Source organism: Macaca fascicularis, chromosome 17 (genome assembly GCF_037993035.2).
Source record: "Macaca fascicularis isolate 582-1 chromosome 17, T2T-MFA8v1.1".
Taxonomy (NCBI): Eukaryota; Metazoa; Chordata; class Mammalia; order Primates; family Cercopithecidae; genus Macaca; species Macaca fascicularis.
In genome coordinates, this window is record NC_088391.1 from 90433351 (window position 1) to 90459929 (window position 26579).

Consider the following 26579-nt stretch of genomic DNA (forward strand, 5'->3'; position numbering starts at 1 on the left):
AAAAAAGATGTTCTTTAAGTTTTCTTAAATTTATTTCAAAGGGATTTTTTTTTTTTAATGCTTCCTATTACCAGAAAAAGCTATTATGTCAAGGTATTATATAAATGATATATTTAGGATGTTGGCTTTTATAAAACCTAAATTGCCACTTAATTTCTCATTTTGTAACTAGCACTATAATTTTTATGTAGTACTTTCCCTCCGATATGGTAGCATGAAGATACTGTATATTGCTAGTATATATTCATTAATTGAACTTCATCTCTATCTAAAAAATTAAAGCAATTAACCGATTCTTTAAGCTTCTAGAAAGTCTGAATTATTTATTTTATATAACGATGCATTTATACTTCTAATATTTTATAGTCTTTTCATTGGAACTACTAGCCTGCTGATTATAATAATAAGCAGTTTAATAGCATAGGTGATTCTAAAATTTTGTAAACTGGGTACTATTAAATCGCATTTAAAGGTGACGAGACATGTTTTATTAGGTCATTAAGGTACACCTTGGGTGAATATAGAATCATAATTTTACTTCCTAAGGCACACATTAATTAACAAATAAAACATGCCCTGGAGTGTCGTCTTATGACTGTAATATAGCTGCTATATTTTGAGTAGTTTTTTTATTTGTATCCCGCAGTGTACTCTGGGCACAGGGGGCCACATGCTCGGACTATAATGTAGTTATACGGTGCTACAGAACTTTATTTTCCGCTTTTATCATTTAAGTCCTTTTTCACTATAGAACTTGAAAGATTGGGTTCGCTAGCTTTGTAGCAGTATTTCTTTTAGAAATAACTTGGATTTATAGTTTTCACAGAATTTTTTTGTATAACTTTCACTTTTCTTCCTGGCCCTTTAGTTTAATATTTTCCTGTATCTTGCAATTGTATTCCTTTTTTATTGAATTACCTGAGTAATAAGAGACATTTCCTTCTTTACTGTTTAATAAACTGTTCCTGAGGAACTAGATATATTGCTTTGTGTACCTATTTAGAGCTGTGAGTGTTCTGCTAAAGGTAAATTACAGTGAAGTGTCTAAATAGTACTGTTAAATTAGCAATTACAATAAATTAGTTTATAAAACTCTTTCCTACGTACCATTATCCTTTCAAAAAAGCTATAAAGGTTGGTTTTTTTGGTTTGTTTGGTTTTTGTTTTTTTCCGGCTAGTCAGATGAAGCAGTGCGAGTAGAGAAGGAGCAAAGAAATCTATACTTGGTTGTGATCAATTAGTTGTAAACACCACTGCACTCTGACCAGCCTGTAGTTTTTTCCATCACTGCAGTATATCAGATACTGGCATATTGTTATTGCTTATGAAATAGCACATTTCATTAACATTCTGTGTGGTTTTTGGAATCTTAAGGCATTTACACATTTAAATTTTACAAAGTGATGACACTGATTTGGGCAGTAATTCTTAGTCATGTTTAGTGGGTTCTTTTCTAACTTAACTCTTCTTTCCGTGTGTAGGATTGTGGATAATATGCCTGTAACATGGTGTTACGATGTTGAAGATGGTCAGAGGTTCTGTAATCCTGGATTTCCTATTGGCTGTTACATTACAGATAAAGGCCATGCAAAAGATGCCTGTGTTATTAATGTAAGTTCATGATAAACTCTGCTGCTTTTTAAAACATGGCTTTTGACAGAATTCAGTCTTTACCTGGACAAAAATTGTTATATTCGTTTAATGAGTACAGTTCAGATGTTCTGAAGTACAACTACTTCAATCTTAAACTTACAGCAGATTAATAATGTGTAAGTTGAGCCTTAGAATTGGAATAATTCAGATTCAGTTCAGCGTTTACTGAGAGTGTCTGTTGTATGTTAAGTGCTATGATAAGGTCTAGAACTTTGTTCTAACTCTCATAAATCTTATATATTACAAAATGTACATAGTAGAGTGTCAAAAAAGACTTCATTTTAAGTTAACTAAATTTGTATTGCAGAAGTCAGATATTATACCCTTTTTAAGACCTATCTGTCTTTGAGGCCATTCTTTTATATTTAAAAATAGATTAATCAAATAGAGACGTTACTATAGAAGGTAATTAGAACTAGATGGGGACATATGTTAAAATAAATTTTGTGTAATCAGATCAACCTGATTTAAATCTCTTAATGGATCAGATCCAGTGGAAGTTAGCATGAGCTTAATCATGAAACTGATTATATCAGTTAGGGCTTTTGTGTTGTGCGCTCACAAAAGACCAGAGATACTTGAGTAATTTAGGTTATGAGTTTAGTCCAAACTTACAAGCTTCCAGGCAGGAAAAGTGTTTAAATGTATAAGCTTTAGTGTGCTCGGAATATTTTAAATTTTATTTTGTTTCATTTTAAATGAAAGGCTAGAAAATACTAGATTAGTGTTCTTTTGAATTGGTACTTACTAAATTTTCTGTTAAAAAAAAAACTGTAAGAAGCAGATACCTTCCCCAATTAATTTTTGGCTTAAAAAGAGTTTAAGTATAAAATTGAAACATGTTAATATGAAAGGATTAAAATTCCATTCAAACTTAAATTTTCTTGTTGTAGCCCATTTTAAAGTTTTATGTTTTGACTCTTATGTAGTTTTCTACCTTTAACTTTTAAGTTCTCTTCCGCAGTCAGAATTCCATGAAAGAGATACATTTTACGTCTTCAACCATGTTGACATCAAAATATACTATCATGTTGTTGAAACTGGGTCCATGGGAGCAAGATTAGTGGCTGCTAAACTTGAACCAAAAAGGTAATTATATTAATGATAAAAAGTAAACAAGTATAAGTGAAATTTAGACCCAAAGTATAAGTATTTGGGGCCCAATTACTCCTAAATATTCTGGCATTTCAGGATTGATTTGGCATGATTTGTTACTGAGTTATGGGTTGTCCAGAGAAACTGTACCAATAGTTCTTTTCCTGTCATGACAAGCAGTCAAGCCAAGGTGCCTTTGTGTTTTGTTTTCAATCAGGAGGTTTTGACAGCTTTTCCACGTGTCAGTGGGGAAGGAGAAGTTGAGTGGTTGGGACAGTGTTCCCCTTCATAGTGGAAAGAACACTGCCTCAGATATCTGCAGCTTTCCTCTGGTCAGAGGCCCAAATGAGTGGACACGCACTGTGATTTCTCAAGCCCCTATTCAGTGTTAGATGCCAGTATGAAATACTAGCCATTGAAAGACAGCTCTTCAACTTGTTTGTTATTTTTTATCAGAAACGTACATATCAGTTATTTATGAGATTTTTTTTTAAGTATTTCATTTTTTTCATTACTTTTTCTGCCATTGAATTAGCCTTTTTCTTATGCACTGGTGGTAAAGAAATACATGCCATAATAAGATGGCAGTTAAACTCCGTCAGTATGTATTTTTTTAATAAGATTATTTAGCCAGGCACAGTGGCTCACACCTGTAATCTCAACACTTTGGGGAAGCCAAAGCAGGAGGATCACTTGAGGCCAGGAGTTTAAGACCAGGCTAGGCAACACAGTGAGACCGTGTCTCTACCAAAAATAAATTAGCTGGGCATGGTGGCCTGTGCATGTAGGAGGCTGAAGTGGGAGGATCACTTGAGCCCAGGAGTTCAAGACCAGCCTGGGCAACATAGTGAGACCCTGTCTCTACAGAAAATTAAAAAATTAGCTGGGCATTGTGGCCCATGCCTGTAGGAGGCTGAAGTAGGAGGATCACTTGAACCCAGGAGTTTAAAGCTGCAATGAGCCGAGATCACACCACTGCACACCAGCCTGGGAAACAGAGCAGCAAGACCTTGTCTCAAAAAAAAAAAAAAAAAAAAAAAAAAAAAAAAAGGCCAGGCATGGTGGCTTATGCTGTAATCCCAGCACTTTGAGAGGCTAAGGCAGGAGGATTGCTTGAGCCCAGGAGTTCAAGACCAGCCTGGGCAACATAGCAAGACCTTGTCTCTACAAAAAATGAAAAATTAGCTGGGCATGGGGTGTGGTGGCACACACCTATAGTCCCATCTACTTGGGAGACTGAGGTGGGAGGATCCCTTGAGCCCAGGAGTTTGAGGCTGCATTGAACTGTGATGGCACCACCGCACTCAGGCCTGGGTAAGAGAGCAAGACCCTGTCCCCCCCAAAAAGATTTAAAAAGATTATTTAAATGCTCTTCAAGTATAGTGTTTTCAAAAGTATGTTTATAATTTTGTGCACATATTTATATGAAGTAGATATTTATGCTATTAAATATGACATGAATAAATTTCACCTTTGTCAGCAGCATTTTAAAATACGTACAAAATCTCTAACCTTTCTTTACCTTATTTAAAAAAAATTGTACTTTATCAGCATCTTGCCAAAATGTTTCTTCCCACAGCTTCAAACATACCCATATAGATAAACCAGACTGCTCAGGGCCCCCCATGGACATAAGTAACAAGGCTTCTGGGGAGATAAAAATTGCCTATACTTACTCTGTTAGCTTCAAGGTAAGTCTGTTGTTATCTTTAGTATAATTCTGAAACTGATTTTAAATTTGTACTACTTAAACTAATTAAAATGTTACTGTTTATGCTTGTCAAATAACGAAGCTATGAATGAGCTGATTTTTAGGATAGTTTGTCAGTGTACCAAGCAACATAATCACTCTTGAAACTAAGTCTTAGTTTAAATGAGAATATAGAGGAAGTTGGAGACTTGAGCCTGATTTAGTGTTAAGCATAAGAGATACATATAAGACAAAAGTCAAAAATAGGCATGGAAGACTGGATGGAAATGCCAGAGATATATTCAGAAACCATTTGGGAAATCAACACCATACTTTAAAGGATTTAAATATGAACTTTAAATGGAGAGCTTCCGATTGGTAGATTGTCTCAGAAAATTGAAGGGAATGTTTTCATTAACGAAGTTTCTTAAAATGTAAATTCATTTTTATGAGAATCTTAGTATTCTACTTCTATTTTTTCACCATTTTTAAAATCAGGATTTAAGTATGAACTTTAAATGAAGAGTTTCCAATTGGGAAATTGTCTTAGAAAATTGAAGGGAGTATTTTTATTAACGAAGTTTCTTAAAATGCAGGTTTACTTAGGCAGTGTTCCACCTCTATTTTTTAAAACTTTTGGCAATCCAATATAGTTGTGATGTTTAATATCCCCGTATAATGTTTCATTTTGCAAACCTGGCACAGTAAACAGTATACATTTCTAGATACTAAGAGCTCAGTGTGCCTGGGAAGGCTGGTCTAGTTAGCTTCCCCTGGCATAAAGAAAGAATAATTATTCCATTCCATTCCATTATTTTCTTTAAAAAAAAAAAATACATATAGCTCTAAATGTAGGCATCTAAACATCTAGTTATAATTTAAAGCAATACTTTTAGTGGGTATTACTAGGAATTTTTTTTTTTTTTTTTTTTTTGGCTGCATAATCTTACTCTCATTTCCCTAGACTTTAGTAAATCTGAAACCCTCTGAATCTCAGGACTAACCAAAGTTATGATAATTTAGAAATTGCGATTGTTGACTCAATGGAAGGGCAAGCTTTGAATGGGATTTTTTTTGTTCTTAATGTGTTGTCAGCAGATGTTTACTTAAAGAGATTTTTTAATCTCCTCTAGGAAGATGATAAGATCAGATGGGCATCTAGATGGGACTATATTCTGGAGTCTATGCCTCATACCCACATTCAGTGGTTTAGGTAAGAGTACAGAGTTAGCCTGCTTTTGCTTTCTACTTTTCTACCCTCTGTCCCTTTGAACATCTCATTTACTCTCAAATCCTCTCTACTTTATTCAAAAGTCTGGCCTTGGGTTCAAATCCTGGCTCTCAGCCACTGATTGTGAGTCACGGCAGGTCCCTTAATTTCTCAGCGTGTGTTTCTTTATCTAGAAATACCCACCTCATGGGATTGTTGTGAGGATTAAAGGACATAATGGGACAGAGCATTTGAGGACATTGCCTGGCACATTTAAGAGTGTTCAGAAACAGAAGCTGCTGCTGTTGCTATGACTTTATTATTATCCCCTTCAAACATGATTCAAAACTTTTATCTAGAAAGCTGTTCATGTTGCCATAACCCTCCTTTTCCTATTGCTGTCTGATCTTTTTGACACTCACTAATTTACTGAGTAAAGTTGTTCTTCAGTAAATTTCTTAAGGGCACAAACCAGTCCTTTGTTATGGCAGTGATTTGGGCACAGTAGTTATTTCATAATATTGACCATGTACCAAAAAATTCTAGTTCAAAACAGACTATGAAATGGTATTATGATAAGTATATAATGTTATTTATCTACTAGAGGGAAACATGAAAGAACACAGTTCATTGAATTTGTTGGATTTTAGGTAGCTTTCGTTTTGATTTTGATTAAGACTACTTTAATGTTACTCAGTAGACGTTTTTAAAAGAGTTTTACTGTTCCTAAGATTAAGCTACAGATTACTCATAATATGCTTATTTCTACAGCATTATGAATTCCCTGGTCATTGTCCTCTTCTTATCTGGAATGGTAGCTATGATTATGTTACGGACACTGCACAAAGATATTGCCAGATATAATCAGATGGACTCTACGGTAAGTGGAAACATTTTAGTCTGTAGTGTGCCCACAACACTGTTTATTGTTATTTTGCGAAAAGGTAAAATAATAGCTTTAGAATCTGCTTTTAAAACATTCTTCTACAAAACAAAAAAAAAAAAACCAGAAACAAAAAAGAAATTCTTCTCAAAAGTTATCTTGAATTCACATTTTCAAATAAGAAAGCGATACTTAACAATTAATATTCTTGGCCGGGCGCAGTGGCTCACGCCTGTAATCCCAGCACTTTGGGAGGCTGAAGTGGGCGGATCACCTGAGGTCAGGAGTTCAAGACCAGCCTGGCCAACATGGCAAAACCCCATCTCTACTAAAAACACAAAAATTAGCCAGGTATGATGGCGGGTACCTGTAGTCCCAACTACTCAGGAGGCTGAGGCAGGAGAATTGCTTGAACCCGGGAGGCGGAGGCTGCAGTGAGCCGAGATCGTACTCCAGCCTGGGTGACAGGGCGAGACTCTGTCTCAAAAAAAAAAAAAAGAATTGATCCTCTAGAAATGGAGTCAGCACAGCCTTGGGAGCTGACCTGCTCACAGCCTCCTCTGTGGGAATGGACTGGTGCAGTGGGGGGTGTAGGTGCAGTTACAACTCTGTAAGGTTTCTCTATCCCTCACACATACCCATTTGTGAAACCACAAAGTTGAATGGAATAACTCCTAAGCAACTTTTATTTGTGTGGTTGTTTAATTTTTTAAAGTTAATTTTAACAAATTTGTATCATTTCAACTTTTTGGTATATTCAAAATAATTGCATGTCCCAGCCTCTTTAGTCTCAAACTTTTTAAGTTGCACAATGTTACACATTTTCTACTCTTCATTTCATGGCAGCATAATAAAAGAATTTTCACAAGAATCACAGTAATTTGGAATGAATGCAAAAAACTCAGGTTTTTATGTATTCTCTTCCCCTAGCTTCTTCAGCCTCCTCTCCCCCAACCTCTCTGACCTGTTCTGATTGGGAAAAATATATATGAATATTTATAAGCTTTTTAACATTTGTACTCTACAGTCTCTTTCCTATGATTTTTATTGATTTTATGTCTTATTAAATATTAAAGTGATTTAAAAATACTCTGCTCATAATTGGCTGTTCCAAATAATTGCTGTTAATGGAGTTTTGTCTTAATTTGCACAGCGTCGCCATGTGGAACTGGGCTGCTGGTGACCCTGCTTCCACTCCTGTCCTACTTCCCATCTCTTAGCACAGCAGTCAGAGTAAAACTGCTCGAACGGAAATCAGATCATTTCCCTCCTGAGCACAGCCCTCCAGGGACTTCTCTTCACGCAGAGCAAGAGTCAGAGGCTTTACAGTGGCCTGTAAGGCCCCACATTACCTCAGCACTCTGCTGCACCTGTGCCAGCTATCTTGCTGTTCCTCAGACTGGGCAGACACAGGTTCCCACCTCAGAGCCTTCACGCTCACTGTTCTATCTGCTAAGAATGTCTGCCCCTCATTTACATGGCTAGTTCCCTTACCTCCCTCCGATCTTTACAAAATGTGATCTTCCCATTGAGCCCCTCCCAGCCATCGCATTTAAGTTACATCCTGTCCTGCACACACCCATACATCCTGTTTTTCTGTATAGCGCTTATTGCCGTCTAATGTACAGTGTACTTTCCTGACTTATTTTGTTTATTGTCTGCCTTCCTAATGAGATCATGTACTCCTGAGAGTAGGAATTTTTCTGTTACACTCACTGTGGTATCTGGTGTTTTAAACAGAGCCAAACTTATAGTTGGTGCTCAATGAATATTTCTTGAATGAACGAATGAATGAATGAGTGAATGAGTCACTTCTTGATGTACGACTTACTGATGCATTGCTGGGTTCATGATAGGGAACAGGTATTCAAGGACTCCTCCTGCTCCAACCCACTGCCCAAAACCAGGAGCCAAGGCCAGAGCAGGAAACATTGCACGCCTGAGAGGTGCACTGACCCTGTGGGTCAGGGTTGTTTTCAAGTCTTTAACCATTATGTTTGGAAGGCTGTCTGGTGGGTCATTTGCAAGGAGGTGAACCTCAGGCTCCTGGATTAAGCCTGGATTCTGAAAGGGGGGCCAATTGGTTCTAGGTTAGTGAGAGCCTCTGATTCTGGGCAGAATCAAGTAGAAAACCTCTGGAAAAAAAAAGTGTCCCACATTTAGATTCACAGGATTCTTCTAATTTAAGGTCAATAAAATATGAGCTACTAGTTGGAAATTCACAAAATTTACAGTAAAGGACAGATTTAGACCTCTAGAGATTCCAGATACTGGAACTCTTCATTGCAAATAAAATATATGAAAAAGTAACAGCTCAGAATTTCTCAGAATAGATGAAAAGTAAAAATCCATAGATATAGGAAACACAGTGTATCCTAAGCAAATAAATAAAAATAAATCCACATCTAGATCAATTGTGACAAAACTATAGAACCTTAGAGAAAGGAGAATATCTTAGAGTCGGTTCAAGGGAAAAAAGACTCAGCATCTACAGAGGAAAAACAGTTAGATTGACGATGGAAACCCCAAGACTAAATATCATTAAATTGGCGAGAGTAATTACCTATTTACATAGAATTGTATACACAGAGAAGTCATCTTTCAAAAATGAAGATGAGGCCAAGGTGAGAGAATCACTTGAGCACAGGAGTTCAAGACCAGCCTGGGCAACATAGGGAGACCCCATCTCTACAAAAACAAATTAAAAAATTAAAAATTCACTGGGCATGGTGGCTCACGCCTGTGGTTCTAACTACTTGTGAGACTAAGATGGAAGGATCACTTGGGCTCAGGAGGTCAAGGATACAGTGAGCTGTGATTGCACCACTACACTCCAGCCTGGGCAACAGAGACCCTGTCTCAAAAAAAAAAAAAGAAGAATGAAGGCGAGGTGTTTATCTTTTACAGATGAACAGAAACAGTTGACAATAAGCTGACCTTCATGGAAAGAATTTATAGAAAGCTTGAGCAAATAATAAATAAATGAAGTGAATCCTAAAGGGAGATTTAGAAGGATTGGTGAAAAAGAAATTCCAAGTAAACATTTTCTGTGTATAATGAGTCTAAATGTAGAGGTTAACAAATGTATATGAACAGGAGAAAAACAGATGCTTTACTGAATGGTATTGGGGATAAAGTGGGTGGATACCTGGGGGAAAAAAGGTAAATTCTAACTTTATTACCTAAAATAATGATTTACATGAAAATGAATCTATAAAACACTAGAAGAACATACAGAAAGTTTAAATATGTTTAAACTTTTTTAGTTTAAATCTTAGAGAACGGTAGAATTTTATGAGTATCACAGAGAGACAAAAGCCATAAAAGAAATTATTGCTCTGTGATTATTGTTTGTTCACCTGGTACGTTGGCAGAAATTTAAATGTTTGATTTAAGTCTGTGTTGGGGGACTGAGGACATGAGCACTTTGATACATAATGTATGAGGATGTAAAGAGATACAACCTTTGGAGAACAATTTGACAGTACCTGTCTTAGTTTATAATATAAATTGACCCAACAATTTCATTTCTAGAAATTAATGAATGCAGAAGATTTAATTTTTTTAACAATAAGCATGTGATTTTTTATAAATAGCAGAAGAATATAAACAACCCAAATACCTGTCAATAGGGGACTAATTTTAGAAATTATAGAACATCCATATAGTAGAATACTATATAATTACTCAAAAGAATGAGGTAACCATATATACAAAGAGGAGACTCACCTTCATGATGATGTTAGACTAAAAAAGCAAGATAGGAAAAATGTGTATAATACGCAACCATTTTTGTAAAAAAAAAATCTATTCATACATTTGTTTATATGTGGGTAGAATATCTCTGCAAGAATAACAAGAACCTAGTCCCATTGGTTTGCGGCAGAACGGGGCCTTGCTCCCTGGGGGAAACTTAGTTTTCAGTTACACCTTTTGATATTTTTAGTGCCAGCTTAATAAAAAGTGATCAGAAAATGGCCCCTCTTAATACTACCCCACCTAAAAGAAGAGATGCATGTACTTTTCCTCCCCTACTTTTTAAATAGACATTCTCAAAAGTAAGGAGATTAGTGTACCCACACCCTAGTCCAACACTTAATCAACTCAGGTTCAATCTTGTTTCCATCTATGGAATTCCACTTATGCCCACCAGGTTTTTTGAAGCCAATCCCAGATATAGTTTTAATTCACTTAGAGCCTGCATGTACATTCCTTGTAAATGACCAAGTGGAGTCTACTTCCCAAGTGTAGGAAAGTATTTTGTACCAAGGGGAGGAAAATATTTAGATTTTTACTCTTGCCTTAAAAGTTAGACATTTTATTTATTTATTTATTTATATTTTATTTTCTTTTTTTTTGAGACAGGGTCTCACTCTATCATCCAGACTGGGGTGCAGTGGTGCAATCTTGGTTCACTGCAACCTCCGTCTCCCAGGCTCAAGCGATTCTCCTGCCTCAGCCTTCTGAGTAGCTGGGATTACAGGCACGCGCCACTATCGCCCAGCTGGTTTTTGTATTTTTAATAGAGACAGGGTTTCGTCATGTTGGCTAGAAGGCTGGTCTCGAACTCCTGACCTCAAATGAACCACCTGCCCTGGCCTTCCAAAGTGCTGGGATTATAATCTAGGCATGAGCCACAGCACCTGGCCTAGACATTTTAAAAGCAGGATTAATGCCTCTGTATAATTTTCCACATTTCAAATTTCAGCTGATTTATAGTTACTTAAAAAAATGTAAATTTAATATATTAGCAATAGCATTGTCTACTGCTTGGAAAGATAGTAGTTTGAATGGGGAATCGAGGAGGGATGCCGATTACCCTTGAGGAATGTTGACAGAGGAAGCTGAACAAGCAAGCAAGGGCCAGATTCCAATGGTCTTGTAAGCTGTACAGTTTGAAGGTCATTGAGAAGCTGTTGAATAATTTTAAACTGCAGTGACGCGGCCAGATGTGTGTTTTAAGAAAATCACTTTGAATATTATGTTGAGAATCATCCAGTGCAGGGCAAAATTGGAGGTTTAAAGACCAGTCAGGAGGCTGTTACAGAATTCCCAGAGACGGAGGATGGTGGCAGGGAGGAAGGAGGTGAGTGGACAGATAAATATGGAGGATGTTTGGGAGGTGGAGTGGAGCTGATTGACTGGCTGGCAGTGGAGAGTGTAGAAGCTGAAGAAAAGTCAGTGAATGACCCGAGGTTTCTGGTTCAAACCACCAGAATGGTCCCTCTGGCTGCTGTATTGAGGATCAACTGAATGGTGGCAAGCACAGGAACAGACAGGTTTAGCGTATATTCAGTATTCAGGTAAGATGGGATGACTTGAACCAGGAGGGTGGTGGCATCCTAGGGATATATTTTGGTGGTAGAACCATAGCATTTGTTAAAAGGTTGTATGCAAGGTAGGGAAAAAAGGGAAGAATCATGGATGACTCCAGGGTCTGGGGAACTGAGCAGCTGGAAGGATGGAGTTTTTATCTACTGAAGGAGTCTACAGGAAGAGCAGATTTAGATGGGGGAAAGAGAATCGAGAATCTGTTCAGTTGTGGATAATTCTGTTCAAGATGTGTATTAAACAACCAAGTGAAGCTGTTGAGTAGGTACTTGTGTATGTGTCTGTAGATCAGGGCTGTAGTTTGGGCTGGTGACACACTTATTAATATGTTTACAGCCATGCTTACTGTATTAGCAAAGTAGCTAGAATATGAGAGCTAATGCCATTTTCTTATTGTGGAGATTATTAAGAGTAGGATGAAGAGGATAGAATGTGACTAAAAATCGTCAAGTCAGATCACAAAGCTTGACTTAGAGTAGAACTAGGTAGCAAACACATTGTCTTCGTAAAGTTTCTCAATAAGTATATTTGTAGACCTTAATGTCATAAATTCAAGAAACTGACATATAAGTTCAACAAAGCCATATTAAGCTCCATGAGTCAACCTGTATTCTTCAAAATTGAAATAGATACCAACATTTTAAAAACAAGTTTAAAAAAACCTTTTTTCTGTAACAGCATATTCAACAGTGAACAAACTGTCTATAGTTATCTTGTTGGTACCATAAGACAATTGAACTGATTTCATTCCCCTTTTAGGAAGATGCCCAGGAAGAATTTGGCTGGAAACTTGTTCATGGTGATATATTCCGTCCTCCAAGAAAAGGGATGCTGCTATCAGTCTTTCTAGGATCTGGGACACAGATTTTAATTATGACCTTTGTGACTCTATGTAAGTGTTAACTGAAGTTTTTCTGGCCGGGTGCGTAGTTCATGCCTGTAACCCCAGCACTTTGTGAGGCCAAGGCGGGTGGATGACAAGGTCAGGAGTTCAAGACCACCCTGGCCAATATAGTGAAACCCTGTCTCTACTAAAAATACAAAAAAAAATTAGCTGGGCATGGTGGCAGGCGCCTGTAATCCCAGCTACTTGAGGGGCTGAGGCAGAAGAGTCGCTTGAACTTGGGAGGTGGAGGTTGCAGTGAACTGAGATTGCGCCACTGCACTCCAGCCCGGGCGACAGTGCAAGACTCCATCTCAAAAAAAAGAAAAAAGAAAAAAAAAACCCACAGGTTTTCTAAGTGGGTAGGTAAGCCAGATTATTTCTGAGAGTCCTTTAGGTTCTCAAAATCTAAGTGACTTGGGGCAGGGTTAGCTGCACCCAAAGACTGACTCTTGGTTTCTCCCTTCAGCTCTTCCTAGACCAAACCTTTGTCAGGAAAGCACTGGACTGGAGATGAACAGGTCCTTAAGACCATCAGCATCTGAGTCTAAACAGCCCAGAACCAGGACCATTTAGGGTCTCTTTTACCCAGCCATCGTGGGCAGGCACAGTCTGGTTAGGGTTCCAGGATATTCTTGGCTTCTACAGAGGGAGGAGGGTGGGAAAGAGGGGATGGAGAAGGAAGCACTGTGTAGACCCTTCTCACCTGGAGAGGATTTAGGAAGCAGGATCTCCTTCTCTAGAGAAAGTGAGTGTGTAGAAAAGACCTTCCTTCCTCCATAAAAAGAGTATTTTTGAGCTACCTCAACAACTTCAGAAATTGTATTTAAATTTTTGCCAACTAGGACAATCCTCTGTTTTTTTTTTTTTTTAAATAGATGTTCCTTAGAGGTATTGATAGCCCCAGGGGTTGTTCTGAAACTACCTGTGTGTATACTTAATTCCACTGTCTTCCGGTTTTCTTAATTGGAAGAGAAAAAATGTTTATGAATAGAATTTTCCAAATTTTACCTTTTTTAATGTATTTTACTTTATCGATGCCTACTACTGATAAATAGCAACAAATGAATATACTGGGAGAATTCATAAACCTTTAATAATTTTTTAGTAAACATTTATTTTTTATGTTGATTACATATTAAATACATAATACTATAGTGGTTTTTGTTAGTAAAGTTTTTCCAAATTTTTATGATAAAATTAATTATATAAATGCTTTGCAAAGAGCAGTATCATTTCCAAATGTCTGGCACTGAATAAGTTTGGGAACTACTGACTCACACCTTCAGGCTCAATTTGAAGACTGACTAGAACATCTCTTTTTTTAATCTAACAACTTAAGGAGATACAACTTTGATAGGTAGAGCTAGAATTTGTAACTATGTCATACTAAAAAGAAGTAAGTCATTCTAAAGAGGATAGGTCAGGAAAAGGTGTCATAAAAAAGGTTTGGACAGAGGGTAGGGTGAAGTCACTGGATGACAGAGAGCCAAACTAGACTTAGAGCAGAATGAATACTTGAAGATAAACTTCCGCTTGCTTTCTTTCTTTTTTTTTTTTTTTTTTTTTTTTTGAGACGGAACCTCGCTCTGTCACCAGGCTGGAGTGCAGTGGCACGACCTTGGCTCACTGCAATCTCCGCCTCCCTGGTTCAAGCAATTCTCCTGCCTCAGCCTCTGAGTAGCTGGGATTATAGGCACCTGCCACCACCCTGCTGATTTTTGTATTTTTAATAGAGACAGGGTTTCACCATGTTGGCCGGGATGGTCTCCATCTCTCAACCTCGTGATCCACCCGGCTCGGCCTCCCAAAGTGCTGGGGTTACAGGTGTGAGCCACCACACCCGGCCAACTTCTGCTTTCAAATCTTATTAGGAGCTGCCTTCTGCGACGCTCTAGTCTTTATTGGGGTCAGCTAGAAAAATGAACTTTTAAGGAAGGAAAGTTTCAGAGAATCTAGGATAGAATACGATGGGAATCATTTTCCTTGAGTCCTCAAATAGGAACTTTCTGCTGAAGGGCAGTCCATTTTTCAGGTAGGGGAGGAGAAAGGGGTTGCATCTTAACTGAAATCCTGGTACATCTTCTAAAGCCACCCTGATGTGTTTCCTGCTGATCATGACTCTGGTGCTCGTCAGAGGTGTGTGTGCGTGCTTGCTCACATAGGTGCTTGGTCATGTGTGTTTTGGGGGAAACAATGGGGATTTTCTTGCTGCTGGGTTTAGAAAGCCACCTGAAACTCTTCTTGGCAGTATCCTACTTGCCTTGGGATTCTGAGCACCTTGTAACTTCTGAGCCCCAGCTTAAAGCTGGGAATTTCTATGAATATAATATAGCGTTTTAATTCTCGTTAGTAGGAAGGCTTATATGGGGAAGAGCAAACAAAGCTAACCACATGAATAAGGTAGGGCCAGGGTTTCCGCTCATTGCTGACCAGGTCCTGCAGTAATTTGTGAAAAGCTAATGGCCCTATGAAATCTTTCTCCCTCATTTTGTTCTTTGATTAGGTTCTGTATGTCTCTTATGTTTGAATGTTGTAAGGTTTTGGGTTTTTTTTTTTTTTTTTTTTTTTACCCCCAGAGGACCCCTATATTTTTAATGAAAGAAAAGTGGGACTATTTCATAGTGGAAACATTTTCATTTATGTTAATTTTAAAGGCTGTGCTTGAATCTCAGAAGAGCCAAATGCACTGTTGAGCGTCCAGTCTGATCACAGGAAGGATGAGGTCTTCTGGGCTCCCACAAGAAACTTCCGAAGTGAAGTTTGCCTCACCTGTGATCAGATTGGTGCAGTACATTAAATATTACTAAAATTGAGTAGAGCTGCGTGGTAGGAGAGCACATGGTTTTTCATGAAGTTGTATTTTTTTCTTGTTTGAAAAATGACAGGGTTTCTCTATCATTTCACAGCAAAGGAAACAGTAATAACATGTACAACCTTTCGTGATTTGTGTTTTAGTTTTCGCTTGCCTGGGATTTTTGTCACCTGCCAACCGAGGAGCGCTGATGACGTGTGCTGTGGTCCTGTGGGTGCTGCTGGGCACCCCTGCAGGCTATGTTGCTGCCAGATTCTATAAGTGTAAGTCAAAGCCACCGTGACTGGCGTCTGATCAGGAAGGGACTCTGCCGCAGCTATGGGTCTGACCTGGGTATCAGATGGTGATGCTCTGAAAATAGTGTGCCTCACAGGGGTTCTTAGTTACAATGAGCCTGCTTGGTGATTCCTTTTGTGACATGAGTGACTATCCCAAGATTTATTTGTTTGAAAATGTTTAGTGAAACAAGCAAATTGTGCCACTTAGCCACTATCCCCTCCCTCTTTTTTTCCTTAAGCTTTGGCTTAACAGGTTGGGCTGAACTTAGATTTGCTGTGTTCATAAACGCACATATAGACTAATAAAGGAGAAAAGTATACAAATGAGTATCACTGATTTTTTTCACTAAAACAAGTAGTATATCTAGGTGTACCTTTTCTTACATATGAGAAGTCATACTTACATTGTATCAATTTAATATTTAATAAAAATAAACAGTTTCAAGTAAACAAAGATCTCACTATTTTGGAGAGCTGGAAAGTTACTTTTGTAATTGCATTAGTCACAATCTCTTGTGTTCTTGCTTTCTAGAAGTAAAATAAAGTTCAATGAAAAAAAAAGGGTCAGGGCCAAGAGTAAGGCTGAGATGGGACTGGATGGCTTAGAAAGCAACTGACAGGGTCGGCAGGGACCAGAGCTGGCCTCCTCGGGAATGCCACAGTCTTGTCTGGGATATACAGTGATTCTCCACGGTCTAGCAATATGGAAAACTTTTGAGGTGAAACAGTAGAGTTACATGGACGACCTGAAGGTGGGGTGGGGTAGTCTCAGCCCCAGGTAGAAGATTAACTTAGACCTTGTCAGACACAGTTCTCTCTTGAGTATGTAAAGCCCTGTATGTATGTGTGTTTTAAGTGTGTTTTAATTTCTGTGAATTTTATCAAGTTCTTTCTTCCCCTTTACTAAAGGAGATAGGATTAGGGTCATCATATGGATTTTAATGCATACAAAATACAGTCAGCCCTTTGCCTGCCACACCAGCCTTACTTCATGCCACTCTCCCCCTTTCTCACCATTTCAGCCACACTGACTTTCTGCGGGTTCCTCGGCCAGGCTGCCTGCCTTCCCACATCCCACTCCCATCCACGCTCCTCTCACTAATGCCTCCCCATCCTTCAGGTCTCCCAGCTGCAGATCATGTATTACCTGAATTTTGACTGGAATTGTAGTAAACCCAGAATTAATCATTTCATAACAGTCTGTTTATCAGAAACACTGTGAATTCAAATCATGATACATATATATGATTTTATGTGTATATAAAATTTCATTATTTTCTTTTAGGGGAAGTAGCACTTAAACTTGCCAATGAACTATGTTAAAACTTTTTTAAAATTCACAACTGTTCTGAGATCTCAGCCAGTTTCATTTCTGACTTTTAGACTGGGAGCAGAGGTATACTTTCATTTTTCACTCTAGCTACTTCAGTATTTGAATTTTTTAAATTGGAAAAAACAAATTGGAGAGAGGCAAAGGAGAGTAAAAGATATATTAGCAAACATGTTCTGTCAAATGGTCATAACCCTTCTACTCTTCTTAGTTGCCTCACCTGACACACGCATCTCCTAGGAACCACAGTTCCTCCTAGAAACCACAGTGCTAGAGGAAGAGTCGGCCTGCTGTGGAAATGTAAATGTGTTGCACATCAGGCTTGACGGTTCCTAGTTTTATAACAAATTCTGAAACTGACTGCGAGATAAGTGAGAGTCCCGTGTGCCCTTCTTGTACATAGGCCCGTTGATTGGTACTGGCTCAGGATTTAAGAATTCTTTTGGTTGTGAGGGGGAAAGAAGAACTGATCTTGATGACTTGCCTCTGATTCTCTAGAGCAGGACTTACCTAGGGAATCCCATGCTGTATATCTCGGATTTGGATGATTTAATAAGGGAATATCACATCATATTTGGTAGTACCGTTTTCTAGGAATGAGTACTCAGTGCTATCTGACAGTTTGGCAAATATCAGACTTGTAATATGGATATTTGGTTTGCTTTAAAGAAAAATCTGTATTTATACCACTCTTGTTTTCTTCTATAGCCTTTGGAGGTGAGAAGTGGAAAACAAATGTTTTATTAACATCATTTCTTTGTCCTGGGTAAGTGAATTTTTCAAGAATTACTTTCTTAACATAGTTACATGTTAGTCCCCAAATTTTCAGTCCTTGAGTCTTTAATCCTCTGTGTCTCTAAATCATGTACCTAAGAAAGTACATTTAATTTTTGAAAAGGGGTAAAATAAATATTTTATAAACATTTGCCAAATGATTACCACATGTCTTATCTGGGGAAAGTACCTTTAGACATGAGAAATGTTTTAATTCCTTCTCTTCAAAGTCTTTCTATTTCTTGGTTTTTAGTGGTCAGTCTGACATGTTGTTCTGTAGGGCTGTATTTAAAGCTTTTGACCCAGTCACGGAAGGAATCCGCACCTGAAGATAGTTCAGGCAAGCATATGTTTTCCCGTTTCTATCCAAAGCATTGCTGCTTTTTAGAGTTTATTTCATTAAATAAACGAATATACGCTAAAAATAGAAAATAAACAGCCTCCACAAATCCAAACAAAACAAAAATCCTTCACTCTCTGGAACGGCTTCTCCTCTCAGTTATCTGATGTGGTTCTGGTCCTAGAAACAGAACCCACTTCCTCCCAAGCCTGCACTTTTCTGGTAGGCGAGAACTGACATGTGAACAGGCTACAGCAATAAAGAAAGCCAAAGATGATGAAGTCTAGAAACCAGAACTGTTCCATTTGCAGGCTAGAAATGCAAGCGTGATGGCAGCAGCATTTTAATACACATTTGGGGTAAATATTCTGTCACCCCCACCGAAGATTCACAGTCTTCTCGGTTATGGGTTCTATTCAAATGTCTATGCTTTTCTCAAGCCATGTCCTTTGTTTTCTTTCCCTCTGTCAACTCACGAAGGTAACCCTCCTTACCAAGACTGTGATTTCCTGCAGAATCTCCGAATCTTGCTTTTCATCTTCCATTGCCCCGTTCTCATATGTTCTGCTTATGTGGTTCTTTTATTCCTCCAGATATGCTCATGTCTCCCCTAAAAAGGGATCATAAGCATCTTCTCCTCTTATTTCTTTCTCATTTCTTTTCTATTCTCAACAAAATGCCTTGAAAAAAATAGTCTATACTCCTTTTTTCTCATTTTCTCAGTAAACATTTGCAGTGTAAATCCATGTCATTCATATTTTTCTCCATCATTTTACTGAAACTTTTAAGTTTACCATTTTCAAATCTAGAAACCATTTTGTCTCTGCTTCTCTGTATTGTCTAACATTGGAATACTTTCTCCTTGAAACTCCTTCCTTTTTTGGCTTCATAAAAATTTTCCTGTGCTGGTTCTTCTTTTATGTCTCTGATCAACCCTTCTCTGACTGATATTCTTCATCCTACTCTTAATAGTAGGTGTTTACCAGCAGGTAAATAGAGCGTGCTAAGAACTCAAGTATTCAGGGGCAGGGGGACTTGGTGTTCACCTAGGAATAGAAAGATCATTTAATAACAGGAAATCTAGTCATATAATTCTACATAAATAAACACCTGCATATAATTACTGCAACAGATGCAGTAAAATGGCCTTTGATAATATTGAGCATTGTTTTCAGGTTTTAAAAAAATTTAATAAAGAAATGTTTCCTTGTATTAAAAAGAATCTTATCTCTAATTCAGAACCAACATCACTGATAATAAAACATTAGGGACATTCTCAGTAAATCTCTTTCATGACTTGTTATTTAAGTTCTGTTCCTAGTAAAGGGGGAAACAAAAAGGTAGATTTCATCTTATTATTTATAGATGACATTATTTATATACAAAGAACACCAACAAGTTTTAACTGTAAAACTTGTAGAATTAATAAAAAGAGTTTGGCAGAATGGCTAGGTATCAACTAATATTCGAAGATCTTAAATATCACCATTAGCCAGTTAAATGTTTTAATGGTAGTGGTAGTTGTGCTGGAAGAGGGCTGTATTCACAGAAAACCTATACAGTGCCTAAAATAACCTCTCAAAGTATGCATAATCCATATGAGAGGCCTACAAGGTTATTAACTCGAAAGAGATGGATTTTTGCCATGTTTCTTGATGAAAAGATCAAGCACCGTGAAGGTGTTTAGAGAGTCCAGTGGCTGCTGGGATGGAGAATACAGAAGTAGGCCATGTATCCATGGCAGCTTGCTAGATGTGGCACCCTGAGCCAGAGGAACTGTTAGATAAGTGATGCTGGGACAACTGATTCTCTTCATGAAGGGAGAAAGTCGTCAGTTCTAGGTGGAGTCAAACCTAAATGTACCAGGTGTAACTACTGTGTGAAAATATGGAAGAGCAGCTTCATGATCCCAGGTTAGGGAAGGCTTTCTTCTCTTAAGCAGAGTGCACAAAGGATAAAGGGGAAAGTGGTTGCACTTAAAAACTGTGTGGGGTAAGTACAGTGATTATTGTATGATTACAACTATATTTTTAAAAATGTATTCAGAAGAAAGACCTAACGGAGATTAACTACACACATTTAGATGTTTGGGTTCAGAAAAAGCCACAGACTGTGACAACAAGACATTTAACAAGGAATTAGTAAGTAGAGTATGTAAATAACTCACATACATGACTTGGCAAGACATGCAGGCCAAGTGAAAACCGAGCAGTGCATGTCAGCAGCCCGTCACAGAAGGTAAAACCAAAAAAGCCGGCAAACACCAGACACTTGCTGCAGTTTTCAATAGGAAATCCAGATTACAACAACACAATTGACAGTTGCAAGTGTCATGAAAATATGTAAAGAACTGACTTTCATGGGCTGCTAGTAGGAGTTTAAGTCAGGCAAGCCCAACCTGAAGAGCAATTGGGTAGTTTCCAGTCAGGTTTTACATTCACACATCCTGTGATGCAGCAATTCCACTTTCTTTGTATATATATTTTAGAGACATAGAAGTTGTAATATTCATTGCATACTACTATTGCATTTTGTTATCTCTGGTTTTACCCAAAAGCCTGTTGTGTCTTTCAGGATTGTCTTTGCTGACTTCTTTATAATGAATCTGATCCTCTGGGGAGAAGGATCTTCAGCGGCTATTCCTTTTGGGACATTGGTTGCCATATTGGCCCTTTGGTTCTGCATATCTGTGCCTCTGACGTTTATTGGTGCATACTTTGGTTTTAAGAAAAATGTAAGTATATAGGTGTTAACTTAGGTGAATTTTAGCTGCAGAAATTAGCATATGCCATCTCAAAAGATATCATAGAAGTGTGTAAAGATGTAAACTTGTCCTTTAGGATCTGGATTTCATAGAATATTTTAAAAATAGTAGTATTATTTAGGAGCGTGGTAGAGAGGTTACAGATCTAAACTTAGGTTTCAAAGTTTTTTAAGTAAATAGAAGCTAATATAGATTAATTGGGAAAGAAATGCTAATATAAACTAATGAAAACATTCATTCATTCATTCATTCATTTATTTAGAGATGGAGTCTCATTCTGTCACCCAGGCTGGAGTGCAGTGGCACCATCTCGGCTCACTGCAACCTCCACCTCCTGGGTTAAAGTGATTTTCCTGCCTCAGCCTCCCGAGTAGCTGGGATTACAGGCATGTGCTACCACACCCAGCTAATTTTTGTATTTTTAGTAGAGACAAGGTTTCACCATGTTGGCCAGGCTGGTCTCTAACTCCTGACCTCAGGTGATCCACCTCCCTTGGCATCCCAGAATGCACAAAGCTTAACTAAGTAAGCAGAGAGGGTGGGTTAAGAAGTCACTATAAGAAAAGTGGCTGCAGAGTAAGAGTAGCAAATGTTTGTGATTGATATGTAGCTTTGAAATAAATTGTATCTGCTTGAAATAAATTGTATGTGCTTCCCTGCTAATATTGGATTTTAAGGAAGATCATAATCAGGTTTCAGTCATTCCTCTGGTTTCTCTCTCACCCTCCAGTTGGCCTTCTCTCACTTTGCTGCCCACTTCTGCCCTCAGGCTAAAAGGGAAAAAAATGAAATGTTATTCTTCCGTCTTACCAGTATCCTTCTTTAACCACACTTCGGTATCCCTGTCCTTCTCTGAAAATATCAAGTCCACAGGGTAAAAGAAAGACTGTGTGTTTAGTACACTTGGTGAGCAGGACCCGGAAGGCCCTGGCAGAAGCTGGTGCTTGTTCCACAGCCTCCACTGCACTTTCATGCCTAGCTGCTGAAGGATTTTTTTAAACAACTTTGGCATTTTGTTTAATTTATGACTTTATACCTCAGAAGTAGTGAACTGACAGGGTTTGAATTTTTTAATTACATTGATTAAATAATTACTTGAAATTCCAAAACTTTGCTGGTTTGAAGTTTATAATATTTCTGTTTAATATCAGCGTGGGAAATAAATAAAAGTTTAAAATGTAAGTATTGGAGAATGATATACATGATTCTCTGCCTGTATACTCATGTATCTACATGTAAAATAACAATCTAGTCTGCAGAAGTATGGTCTGAATGAAAATACCAAGTTTTAAATTTTGATTTATCATCACAAAAACTATAGAAGGATATTTTTGAACTTTTTTACAAGAAAATGAATTTCTACATCTGTACTCTTTTCCCCTCTCACGTGGCTGCTTGTGTACTTCAGGTTCCAGTGATTTTCATACCACCATGTAGTGTCATGAAAGGGAGAATAGTTGAGAACATCACCAACTCCTTATGGTCGTAAAGGTTCATACAGCCATTCATTGTTGTCTTCATGTTCTTAAGTCTTAGTAAAATTGAGCAATTTTAATAAAGATGACATTGCCCACCTCCAAATAAAAATACATTGACCAAAATTGCAGAACCAGCTGATTTCTTACAGTACATAGGTAATGAAAATGAAAAGCCTAACTCTACCTTTTTATTAACTATTATTTTCCAAGTATTCTCTTATCTCCTGTGTACTTCTTCCTGTGTCTGAAGCCGTTAGTCAGTGGATCACTGCTGGAGACAGTATTAACTTGTTCCAGTAGACAGACCGAGTACTGTACCTGATGGTACCTGGTTGATGGCTTCTAAAGACAAATTTCAATTTGATGTCTTAAGTAGACTTTATTGCCATTAGTGACAGCTTGGAAGCTGGAAAAAAGCCGGCAAATAATCTTGTGCAGAGAAGAATGTTTAAGACAGATACATAATTATGAATTCTTCCTTCCTTTCTTTACTGAAGGCCATTGAACACCCAGTTCGAACCAATCAGATTCCACGTCAGATTCCTGAACAGTCGTTCTACACAAAGCCCTTGCCTGGTATTGTCATGGGAGGGATTTTGCCCTTTGGCTGCATCTTTATACAGCTTTTCTTCATTCTGAATAGTATTTGGTAAGCTAAGGACAAAGTCTTCTCATTCTTATTACCGTTATATGTAATATTTGCTTTTCGTTTGTTTTTATGGGTTACTATTTGTGTCCTATAAATGTAGACAGTTCTTAAGTAACCAGAAATCTTAAAAGCCAAAAGCTTATTTTTATCTTTTCTATGTGGGAAGAAGAACAGTAGTGATAACAGTTAGTATAATATGAATTGAAGGCTTGTTAATTCTTCCTCTTCCTTAATTCTTATTACTTCATTCTCAGAACTCTGTGAGGTGAGTGTTATCCGCATTTTACAGAGATGTAAATGAGGCTTTGTAAGTTGAGTAATTTGCCTTGTTACACAGCAACCCTGTGACAGAGAATTCACCGAAGTTTCTCCAAACCTGTGTTCCTAACTAACCTGCACTGCTCCGGAGAAGATCCTCTGAGCACTTGTTGGAGGGGATTGATCTAGATGACCTGCAGAGTCCTTTCCAATTCTCAGATGCCTTCATTCTCCGATTCCTTGTTCACATGTAAAAACTCATAATAGTCATTTTGAGCCATTCCGTGTGTGTGTATATATATAGTGTTATATCATGATTGTTAGTGGATCACACTGACATATGTTACAGAAAGTACCAAGGTTGGAGGTTACAGAAAATTAGAACTAAATTTGAGCTTTTTGGTGATTGGAACATATCTTTCCTTCTCAATTGTTATATTAATTTTCCAAATTCAACTGGTTTTATTATATGTGATAAGAAACGGTTACCTATTCTTAGTTGGCTCTTTCTTTTCAGTCAGTGTTTATCAAATATGTCTGGCTCACCAGGAGATGAGTAGACTAGCCATATGTGAACAAGTAGAAGTTTCAGGCCTCCCTGAGCAGGAAGGTAAAGTCCAGTGACACTGACATATCCTTCCTACTCCTCCCCTTCCCCACCCCATCACTATCCCAACCTGTGATAATTCGTCTTGTTCGGTTAGTTGAGAGAAAAAGCAAACCTTTTCAGTTCAAGAAGAATGAAAAGATTGTGTTATGTGTGGTGTCAAATTGAAAATATGTATAGTTTCATCTTGACGTGTTTGATTACAGGTCACACCAGATGTATTACATGTTTGGCTTCCTATTTCTGGTGTTTATCATTTTGGTTATTACCTGTTCTGAAGCAACTATACTTCTTTGCTATTTCCACCTATGTGCAGAGGTATGTATTAGCAGTATTCACTTATGTTAATTTGTAGACAGTATTTATAACTTTGGCATATTGCAATTTGTATATTATTAAAATAATTTCTGTAGATGTATGTTTATTATGATAGACATTGACCTATATTCCTAAATCAAATGCAACCTTCTTTAGGATTAAGATATCCCGGTTCAGTGTATTTAGTTAGAGATTACTATTAGAGACTTTAACATGTTAATTTTCCAGAAACAGTAAGTTGTGCTAACTTTTCACTGTTGTTTTTTAACCAACTTAAAAATTAATACTCTTGTGATATAAATATATATATCATGCCTGAGATAAAAGAATATAAAATAATATATTAAAAACAAATTTAGACTGAACATTTAATAGAAGTAAACTAGTAAGAAAATTCATTAAAAAGTTTCTATAATCACATTGTAATAAGTTCTCTTCATGGCAGCACCAAAATGATAGTATCCTTATGTAATAGTAGAATTGAATTTTAAAGATTTAGGTTGTGTTAAATCTATTATTTAATATGTATTGTCTATATTGGAGAAAAATCTAACTTTATTAAACTTGGTATATTATTCAAAAAATTGAGGTTAAATTTACATAACAGAAAATGAACCATTTTGAAGTGGACAGTTTAATGGCACTTACAACATTTACAGTGTTGTGCTACCACCACCTCTGTTTAGTTCCAAAATATTTTTATCACCCCTAATTAAAGCCCTATACTTGCTAAGCAGTTACTCCTCATTCCTCGCTTCCCCTAGGCCTTAGCAACCAACAGTCTGCTTTCTGTCTGTTTTGCCTGTTCAGACATTTCTTATAAATTGAATCATATAATATGTGACCTTTTGTGTGTGGCTTCTTTGACTTAGCATGTTTTCAGGGTTCATCATATTGTGGTATGTATAGTAGTACTTCATTCCTTTCTTTTTTTGTTTTTTTTGAGACGGAGTCTCGCTCTGTCGCCCAGGCTGGAGTGCAGTGGCATGATCTCGGTTCACTGCAAGCTCTGCCTCCCGGGTTCACGCCATTTTCCTGCCTCACCCTCCCGAGTAGCTGGGACTATAGGCACCCGCCACTACTCCCAGCTAATTTTTTTGTATTTTTAGTAGAGACGGGGTTTCACCATGTTAGCCAGGATGGTCTGGATCTCCTGACCTTGTGATCCACCGCCTCGGCCTCCCAAAGTGCTGGGATTGCAGGTGTGAACCACCGCACCCAGCCACTTCATTCCTTTTTATGGCAGAATGATAAATTTGTTTATCCATTTGTCCATTGATGGGCATTTGTATTGTTTCTACTTGTTGGCTGTTGTGAATAGTGCTGCTGTGAACATTCATGTACAAGTGTTCATTTGCGTACCTGTTTTTGGTTTTGAGGTATATATCTAGGAGTGGAATCACTGGGTCATGTGGTAGTTCTGTTCAATTTTTTAAGGAACTACCAAACTTTTCCACAGTGGTTGTGCCATTTTACATTCCCACCAGCAATGTACAAAGGTTCTAATTCTCCACATCTTTGCCAACACTTACCTTCCATTTTTGAAAAAATTGTAGCTGTCCTCGTGGGTGTGAAGCGGTGTCTCATTCTGGTTTTGATTTGCATTTCTGCAGTGACTAATGATGAGCATTTGTACTTGTGTTTGTTAGCCATTTGTATTTCTTCTTTGGAGAAATAGCCGTTCAAGTCCTTTGCCTATTTTTAAATTTGTCTTTTTGTTGAGTTGTAACAGTTTATTTATTTATTCTGGATAGTAGATCTTTGTTAGATTGTTATTTGCAGTTCTGGTTCTATAGGTTATCCTTTTCACTTTCTTGATAATGTCCTTTGCACAGAAGTTTTAAATTTTGATGAAGTCAGATTTATCTATTTTTTTTCTTCTCTTGCTTATGCTTTTGGTGTCATATCTAAGAATGATTGTCAAACTAGGGCTGAGTATGGTGGTTCACGCCTAACTGTAATCCCAACACTTTGGAAGGCTGAGGCGGGAGGATCGCTTGAGCCCAGGAGTTTGAGACCAGTCTGGGCAACATAGTGAGATCTTGTCTCTATAAAAAATAACAAAATTAACTGGGTGTGGTGGCTTACTTGGGAGGCTGAGGTGGACAGATCACTTGAGCCCAGGAGGTCTAGGCTTCAGTGAGCCATGATTGCACCACTGCACTCCAGAACCGGGGTGGCAGAGTGAGACCCTATCCCCCTCTCCCCACCAAAAAAAAAATA

General features: G+C 37.7%; 1 protein-coding gene across 1 annotated transcript in view; it reads left to right on the forward strand.

Moving 5' to 3' along the window:
* Nucleotides 1–26579, forward strand: part of TM9SF2 (transmembrane 9 superfamily member 2) — a 73299-nt gene that overhangs the window by 40402 nt on the left and 6318 nt on the right. Inside the window, exons 5-15 of the mRNA XM_005586161.4 lie at nt 1482–1611; nt 2618–2742; nt 4328–4439; nt 5572–5651; nt 6420–6528; nt 12622–12754; nt 15704–15823; nt 17877–17934; nt 20857–21016; nt 23022–23173; nt 24245–24356. Of these exons, the coding sequence (XP_005586218.3) occupies nt 1482–1611; nt 2618–2742; nt 4328–4439; nt 5572–5651; nt 6420–6528; nt 12622–12754; nt 15704–15823; nt 17877–17934; nt 20857–21016; nt 23022–23173; nt 24245–24356 (1291 nt within the window). The remainder of the gene's footprint in view (nt 1–1481; nt 1612–2617; nt 2743–4327; nt 4440–5571; nt 5652–6419; nt 6529–12621; nt 12755–15703; nt 15824–17876; nt 17935–20856; nt 21017–23021; nt 23174–24244; nt 24357–26579) is intronic.